This window comes from Lampetra fluviatilis, unplaced genomic scaffold (assembly GCF_964198595.1).
Source record: "Lampetra fluviatilis unplaced genomic scaffold, kcLamFluv1.1 SCAFFOLD_543, whole genome shotgun sequence".
NCBI lineage: Eukaryota > Metazoa > Chordata > Hyperoartia > Petromyzontiformes > Petromyzontidae > Lampetra > Lampetra fluviatilis.
In genome coordinates this window covers 32501-42500 of record NW_027621141.1, presented here as the reverse complement: position 1 = coordinate 42500, position 10000 = coordinate 32501, and the positions used below count along the sequence as shown (strand labels likewise).

At 50.6% G+C, this 10000-nt stretch overlaps 1 protein-coding gene across 1 annotated transcript in view; it reads right to left on the bottom strand.

The window, feature by feature from the left end:
- Positions 1-10000, bottom strand: part of SMC5 (structural maintenance of chromosomes 5) — a gene marked incomplete at its 5' end in the record, with an annotated part of 55107 nt that overhangs the window by 15519 nt on the left and 29588 nt on the right. The window contains 3 exons of the mRNA XM_078885249.1: positions 3743-3847; positions 6609-6701; positions 9380-9505. Of these exons, the coding sequence (XP_078741375.1) occupies positions 3743-3847; positions 6609-6701; positions 9380-9505 (324 nt within the window). The remainder of the gene's footprint in view (positions 1-3742; positions 3848-6608; positions 6702-9379; positions 9506-10000) is intronic.

Here is a 10000-nt window from a genome sequence, read left to right as displayed (position 1 = left end):
ATACACACACAGATACACACACACATACACACACAGATACACACACACACTCACACAGATACACACATACACACACAGATACACACACACATACACACACAGATACACACATACACACACAGATACACACACACATACACACACAGATACACACATACACACACAGATACACACACACATACACACACAGATACACACATACACACACAGATACACACACACATACACACACAGATACACACATACACACACAGATACACACACACATACACACACAGATACACACATACACACACAGATACACACACACATACACACACAGATACACACACAGATACACAGATACACACACAGATACACACACAGATACACACATACACACACAGATACACACACACACTCACACAGATACACACATACACACACAGATACACACATACACTCACACAGATACACACATACACAACAACAACCGCCATTCGCCACTAAGTGGCGGTGACGTCACCACGACGCTTGTGCCAGGCCATGTGCACCTTGAGGCCACGTGAAGTGTCGAACGCCCGCTGGCAGGAGGTCACGGGGCAGACCCAGGTGCCACGGGTCGACTGACCGAGATGACCGAGATGACTGGCTGATGCACCACCTGTGCCCCCTACTGTGCCAACTTGCTGTGCTTTAGCCACCCGGCGCTCCGCTCGTTGTTGTGAGCGTCGCTCCTCCGCCCTCCGTTGTTGTTGGAGGGCGACTGCCTCCAACTGCCCAGTAGCGTCCTTCACGAGCCTCCTCCACTGAGGCCGATCTTGACACCGCTGGTACCAGTCATCGGCAAGTCCACTCAGCTCCACGTCCTCCTGTACCACATCACTCCATCTCTTCTCTAGCCCGTGCCGCGCCCGTTTAGCCCCCTCGATCCGGCCGAACAAAAGCTGTTTAGGCATGCGGTGGCTGGGCATGCGGGCTACATGACCCAGCCAACGCAGCCTTGCCTGCCGGAGGAGCTCACTGATGGGACTTTGCCCAGATCTTTCAAGGACTTGTGAGCTCCTCACACAATCCAGCCTGGTCAAACCCAGGATGGATCGTAGGCAGGCCAGCCTAAATGTTTCCAACCGGCGAAGATGCTCCACTAGGGGGGTCCACGTTTCGCAAGCGTAGAGAAGGGAGGGAATGACCGTGGCCGAGAAGACCTGAAGCTTCGTGCGGAGCGACAGACCAGGTAGCTTCCACACAGCGTTACGCAACCGATGAAAAGATATTGCCGCTCGACTGATTCGGAGTGAGACCTCTGCTGATAAACTGGAGCTGGTCATGAGCACACTGCCCAGGTATGGGAAACTCTCTACTCTCTCCACAACTGCCCCATCACCGATTGGGAGTTGTGGGGGCGGAGTGCCCGATGGTACAAAATACCCAGGCAGGTGCTTAGTTTTGGTGGGGCTGATGGTAAGGCCCCACCTCTTAGTGGCACACTCCAGCCTCAGCAGCAGCGTCTCCAACTCCTCTTCTGAATGAGCAGCTATTACCAAATCATCGACATACATAACGTGGTTGACCAATAGGGAGCCATCCCTTGATCGCACCCGGGCGTCGATCAGCCTCCCATTATATCTGTACCAAATGGTAATTCCCCCGGTACAGCTATTGAAGGCTTCACGAACTACGCAGTCGAAATAGATGTTAAATAATGTGGGAGCCAGAGGACATCCCTGTCGCACCCCAAGGTGTACAGGGAAAGGCTCCGACTCCCGGCCACGTAGTTTTACCCGGGCCCGCTCACCATCATGAAGGTCCTTAATGATCGTGAGCAGAGGGTCAGGGACTCCGAAAGCACGAAGAACAACCCAGAGCCCAGTCCTACTGATGGTATCATAGGCCTTGACCAGGTCAATAAAGCAGAGATGTAGGTCTTTTTGGAATTCCCTACACCTCTGCTGTAGCAGACGGACAGAAAATATGGCATCTGTGCAGGACCGCCCTTTCACACACACAGATACACACACACACTCACACAGATACACACATACACACACAGATACACACACACATACACACACAGATACACACACACACTCACACAGATACACACATACACACACAGATACACACACACATACACACACAGATACACACACAGATACACAGATACACACACAGATACACACACAGATACACACATACACACACAGATACACACACACACTCACACAGATACACACATACACACACAGATACACACACACATACACACACAGATACACACATACACACACAGATACACACACACATACACACACAGATACACACATACACACACAGATACACACACACATACACACACAGATACACACACACATACACAGATACACACACACACTCACACAGATACACACATACACACACAGATACACACACAGATACACACACAGATACACACACACACTCACACAGATACACACATACACACACAGATACACACACACATACACACACAGATACACACATACACACACAGATACACACACACACACACAGATACACAGATACACACACAGATACACAGTGTACACACACACAGATACACAGATACACACACAGATACACAGTGTACACACACACAGATACACAGATACACACACAGATACACAGTGTACACACACACACATACACACACAGATACACAGATACACACACAGATACACAGTGTACACACACACAGATACACAGATACACACACACAGATACACAGATACACACACACAGATACACAGTGTACACACACACACAGATACACAGATACACACACACAGATACACAGATACACACACAGATACACAGATACACACACACAGATACACAGATACACACACACAGATACACAGTGTACACACACACAGATACACAGATACACACACACAGATACACAGATACACACATACACACACAGATACACAGTGTACACACACACACATACACACACAGATACACAGTGTACACACACACAGATACACATACAGATACACACAGTGTACACACACTCATACACAGTGCACACACACACATACACACACAGATACACAGTGTACACACACACAGATACACACAGTGTACACACACACACACAGTGTACACACACACACAGTGTACACACACACATACACACACAGATACACACAGTGTACACACACACACAGTGTACACACACACACAGTGTACACACACACACAGTGTACACACACACACACAGATACACACACACATACACAGTGCACACACACACAGATATAAACACAGCTACACAGATACACAGAGTGTACACACACAGATACACACACACAGACACACACAGACACATACACACACAGTGTACACACACACACACATACACACACACAGTGTATACACACACACACACAGACACACACACAGATACACACACAGTGTACACACACACACACACACAGACACACACACAGTGCATACACACACACAGACACACACACACATACACACACAGTGTGTCTGTGTGTGTGTGTGTGTCTGTGTGTGTGTGTGTGTGTGTCTGTGTGTCTGTGTGTGTCTGTGTGTGTGTGTGTCTGTGTGTGTCTGTGTGTGTGTGTGTCTGTGTGTGTCTGTGTGTGTGTGTGTCTATGTGTGTGTGTGTGTGTATGTGTGTGTGTCTGTGTGTGTGTGTGTCTGTGTGTCTGTGTGTGTGTGTGTCTATGTGTGTGTGTCTCTGTCCCACCGTGTCTACGTGTCTCTGCTGTTCCTCCAGGGTCTGTCTCAGCGTCTCCACCTCCCCCTGCAGCTCTTCGATGGACACGCGGCGATTCTCAAACTCCACCAGCACCTGAAGGGCAATCACAGTGGTGGGGGGGTGGTGGGGGGGTGGTGGGGGGGTGGTGGGGGGTGGTGGGGGGTGGTGGGGGGGGTGGTGGGGGGTGGTGGGGGGGTGGTGTGGGGGCGGTGAGGGGTGGTGGGGGGGTGGTGGGGGGGTGGTGGGGGGGTGGTGGGGGGTGGTGGGGGGGTGGTGGGGGGGTGGTGGGGGGTGGTGGGGGGTGGTGGGGGGGTGGTGGGGGGTGGTGGGGGGGTGGTGGGGGGGTGGTGGGGGGGTGGTGGGGGGTGGTGGGGGGGTGGTGGGGGGGTGGTGGGGGGGTGGTGGGGAGGTGGTGGGGGGTGGTGGGGGGTGGTGGGGGGTGGTGGGGGGTGGTGGGGGGTGGTGGGGGGTGGTGGGGGGTGGTGGGGGGGTGGTGGGGGGTGGTGGGGGGTGGTAGAAGGCGGTGGGGGGGGTGGTGGGGGGTGGTGAGGGGGTGGTGGGGGGGTGGTGGGGGGGTGGTGGGGGGGTGGTGGGGGGGTGGTGGGGGGTGGTGGGGGGTGGTGGGGGGTGGTGGGGGGGTGGTGGGGGTGGTGGGGGGGTGGTGGGGGGGTGGTGGGGGGTGGTGGGGGGGTGGTGGGGGGGTGGTGGGGGGGTGGTGGGGGGGTGGTGGGGGGTGGTGGGGGGGTGGTGGGGGGGTGGTGGTGGGGGTGGTGGGGGGTGGTGGGGGGGTGGTGGGGGGTGGTGGGGGGGTGGTGGGGGGGTGGTGGGGGGGTGGTGGGGAGGTGGTGGGGGGTGGTGGGGGTTGGTGGGGGGGGTGGTGGGGGGTGGTGGGGGGTGGTGGGGGGTGGTGGGGGGGTGGTGGGGGGTGGTGGGGGGGTGGTGGGGGGGTGGTGGGGGGGTGGTGGGGGGGTGGTGGGGGGTGGTGGGGAGGTGGTGGGGGGGTGGTGGGGGGGTGGTGGGGGGGTGGTGGGGGGGGTGGTGGGGGGGTGGTGGGGGGGTGGTGGGGGGGGTGGTGGGGGGTGGTGGGGGGGTGGTGGGGGGGTGGTGGGGAGGTGGTGGGGGGTGGTGGGGGGGTGGTGGGGGGGGTGGTGGGGGGGTGGTGGGGGGGTGGTGGGGGGTGGTGGGGGGGGTTGGTGGGTGGGTGGGGGTTGGTGGGGGGGGTTCATAGTGATGCGTGAATGAGTGAGTGAGTGTATGAGTGAGTGAGTGTATGAGTGAGTGAGTGTATGAGTGAGTGAGTGTATGAGTGAGTGTATGAGTGAGTGAGTGTATGAGTGAGTGAGTGTATGAGTGAGTGAGTGAGTGTATGAGTGAGTGAGTGTATGAGTGAGTGAGTGTATGAGTGAGTGAGTGAGTGTATGAGTGAGTGAGTGTATGAATGAGTGAGTGAGTGTATGAGTGAGTGAGTGTATGAGTGAGTGAGTGTATGAGTGAGTGAGTGTATGAGTGAGTGTATGAGTGAGTGAATGAGTGTATGAGTGAGTGTATGAGTGAGTGAGTGAATGAGTGAGTGAGTGTATGAGTGAGTGAGTGTATGAGTGAGTGAGTGTATGAGTGAGTGTATGAGTGAGTGAGTGTATGAGTGAGTGAGTGAGTGTATGAGTGAGTGAGTGTATGAGTGAGTGTATGAGTGAGTGAGTGTATGAGTGAGTGAGTGTATGAATGAGTGAGTGAGTGTATGAGTGAGTGAGTGTATGAGTGAGTGAGTGTATGAGTGAGTGAGTGTATGAGTGAGTGTATGAGTGAGTGTATGAATGAGTGAGTGAGTGTATGAGTGAGTGAGTGTATGAGTGAGTGAGTGTATGAGTGAGTGTATGAGTGAGTGAGTGTATGAGTGAGTGAGTGAATGAGTGAGTGAATGAGTGAGTGAATGAGTGAGTGAATTAGTGAATGAGTGAGTGTATGAGTGAGTGTATGAGTGAGTGAATGAGTGAGTGAGTGAATGAGTGAGTGTATGAGTGAGTGAGTGAGTGAATGAGTGAGTGAATGAGTGAGTGAATGAGTGAATGAGTGAGTGTATGAGTGAGTGAGTGTATGAGTGAGTGTATGAGTGAGTGAATGAGTGAGTGAGTGAATGAGTGAGTGTATGAGTGAGTGTATGAGTGAGTGAGTGAGTGAATGAATCAGTGAGTGAGTGAGTGTATGAGTGAGTGAGTGTATGAGTGAGTGTATGAGTGAGTGAGTGAATGAGTGAGTGAATGAGTGAGTGAATGAGTGAGTGAATGAGTGAGTGAGTGAGTGTATGAGTGAGTGAGTGAATGAGTGAGTGAATGAGTGAGTGAATGAGTGAGTGAATGAGTGAATGAGTGAGTGTATGAGTGAGTGAGTGTATGAGTGAGTGAGTGAATGAGTGAGTGAATGAGTGAGTGAATGAGTGAGTGAGTGAATGAGTGAGTGTATGAGTGAGTGAGTGTATGAGTGAGTGAGTGTATGAGTGAGTGAGTGTATGAGTGAGTGAGTGTATGAATGAGTGAGTGAGTGTATGAGTGAGTGAATGAATCACTGAATGAATCACCTGGGGGTTGATGTTCAGGAGGGCTGCTCGTGTACGGGCATCTTCTATGAGTGAGTGAATGAATCACTGAATGAATGAGTGAGTGTATGAGTGTATGAGTGAGTGAGTGTATGAGTGAGTGAGTGAGTGAATGAGTGAGTGAATGAATCACTGAATGAATGAGTGAGTGTATGAGTGAGTGTATGAGTGAGTGAGTGTATGAATGAGTGAGTGAATGAGTGAGTGTATGAATGAGTGAGTGAATGAGTGAGTGAGTGAATGAATCACTGAATGAATCACCTGGGGGTTGATGTTCAGGAGGGCTGCTCGTGTACGGGCATCTTCTATCGCCGCGTCGATCTCATCCAGCGTCTCTGGGCCTCCCTCTAGCGCCTGCAGCGTCGTCAACATCAACAACAACATCAACAACATCAACAACATCATCAACATCATCAACAACATCAACATCATCATCAACAACATCATCAACAACATCAACATCATCATCAACAACATCATCAACAACATCAACATCGTCAACAGCATCGTCGTCAACATCAACATCGTCGTCAACATCGTCAACAACATCGACATCGTCAACAACATCAACATCATCAACATCATCATCAACAACATCAACAACATCAACATCATCATCATCAACAACATCATCAACAACATCAACATCGTCAACAGCATCGTCGTCAACATCAACATCGTCGTCAACATCGTCAACAACATCGTTAACATCATCGTCAACATCGTCAACAACATCAACATCGTCAACAACATCGTTAACATCATCATCAACATCGTCAACAACATCGTTAACATCATCATCAACAGTCAACATCGTCAACATCGTCAACAACATCAACATCGTCAACAACATCAACAACATCAACATCATCATCAACATCATCATCAACATCATCATCAACATCATCATCAACATCATCATCAACAACATCAACAACATCGTTAACATCATCAACAACATCATCAACAACATCAACATCATCATCAACAACATCAACATCGTCAACAATATCAACATCATCATCAACATCGTCAACAACATCGTCAACAACATCGTTAACATCATCGTCAACATCGTCAACAACATCAACATCGTCAACAACATCATCATCAACATCGTCGTCAACATCGTCAACAACATCAACATCGTCAACAACATCGTTAACATCATCGTCAACAACATCAACATCGTCAACAACATCAACATCATCATCAACATCGTCAACAACATCGTCAACAACATCAACATCGTCAACAACATCAACATCGTCAACAACATCAACATCGTCATCAACATCGTCAACAACATCGTCAACAACATCAACATCGTCATCAACATCGTCAACAACATCGTCAACAACATCAACATCGTCAACAACATCAACATCGTCATCAACATCGTCAACAACATCGTCAACAACATCAACATCGTCAACAACATCAACATCGTCATCAACATCGTCAACAACATCGTCAACAACATCAACATCGTCATCAACATCGTCAACAACATCGTCAACAACATCAACATCGTCAACAACATCAACATCGTCAACAACATCGTCAACAACGTCAACATCGTCAACAACATCAACATCGTCATCAACATCGTCAACAACATCGTCAACAACATCAACATCGTCAACAACATCAACATCGTCATCAACATCGTCGTCAACATCGTCAACAACATCGTCATCAACATCGTCATCATCATCTACTGATGATACTACTGATGATGATACTACTACTGATGATGCTGATGCTACTACTGATGATGCTGATGCTACTACTGATGATGCTGATGCTACTACTGATGATGCTGATGCTACTACTGATGATGCTGATGCTACTACTGATGATGCTGATGCTGCTACTACTGATGATGCTGATGCTGCTACTACTGATGATGCTGCTACTACTGATGATGCTGATGATGATGCTGCTGCTGATGATGATGATGCTGCTACTACTGATGATGCTGCTACTACTGATGATGCTGATGATGATGCTGCTGCTGATGATGCTGATGCTGCTACTACTGATGATGATGCTACTACTGATGATGCTGATGCTGCTACTACTGATGATGATGCTACTACTGATGATGCTGCTACTACTGATGATGATACTACTACTGATGATGCTGATGATGATGCTGCTGCTGATGATGATGATGATGCTGCTACTACTGATGATGATGATGCTGCTGCTACTACTGATGATGATGATGCTGCTACTACTGATGATGCTGCTGATGAGACTGCTACTACTGATGATGCTGCTACTACTGATGATGATGCTACTACTGATGATGATGCTACTACTGATGATGCTGCTACTACTGATGATGCTGCTACTACTGATGATGCTGATGATGATGCTGCTGCTGCTGATGATGATGATGATGCTGCTACTACTGATGATGATACTACTACTGATGATACTGATGATGATGCTGCTGCTGCTGATGATGATGATGATGCTGCTACTACTGATGATGATGATGATGCTGCTGATGATGATGATGATGATGCTGCTACTACTGATGATGATACTACTACTGATGATACTGATGATGATGCTGCTGCTGCTGCTGATGATGATACTACTACTGATGATGATGATGCTGCTGATGTTGCTACTACTGATGATGATGCTGCTACTACTGATGATGATGCTGCTACTACTGATGATGATGATGCTGCTGATGCTGCTACTACTGATGATGATGATGATGATACTACTGATGATGATGATACTACTACTGATGATGATGATGATACTACTGATGATGATGATGATGCTGCTGATGCTGCTACTACTACTGATGACGATGATACTACTACTGATGATGATGATACTACTACTGATGATGATGATGCTACTGCTACTACTGCTACTACTACTACTACTGCTGCTACTGCTACTACTGCTACTACTACTGATACTACTACTACTGCTGCTACGACTACTACTGCTACTGATGATGCTGATGATGATGATGCTGCTACTGCTCCTGCTACTGTCACCTGCTGCATTTCAGGCGGAGCTTCGTCATCCGGTCCGAGGCCGCAAACCTCCTTGGACTTGAGCAGCAATGCCCGGCACACCTGGTAGAGACGTCGCTTCTCATCCTGGAGCTTAGACAACTCCGCCTGCAGACACGGGGAGACGCGGGGAGACGCGGGGAGACACGGGGAGACGCGGGAAGACACGGGGAGTCGTGAGAGACACGGGGAGATGCGGGGAGACGCAGGGAGTCGTGAGAGACACGGCGGAGACGCGGGGAGACACGGGAGACGCGGGGAGACGCAGGGAGACGCGGGGAGACACGGGGAGATGCGGGGAGACGCGGGGAGACACGGGGAGTCGTGAGAGACACGGCGGAGACACGGGGAGATGCGGGGAGACGCGGGGAGTCGTGAGAGACACGGCGGAGACGCGGGGAGACACGGGAGACGCGGGGAGACGCAGCGAGACGCGGGGAGACGCGGGGAGACGCGGGGAGACGCGGGGAGTCGTGAGAGACACGGCGGAGACGCGGGGAGACACGGGAGACGCGGGGAGACGCAGGGAGACGCGGGGAGACGCGGGGAGACGCGGGGAGACGCGGGGAGACGCGGGGAGACGCGGGGAGACACGGGGGAGAC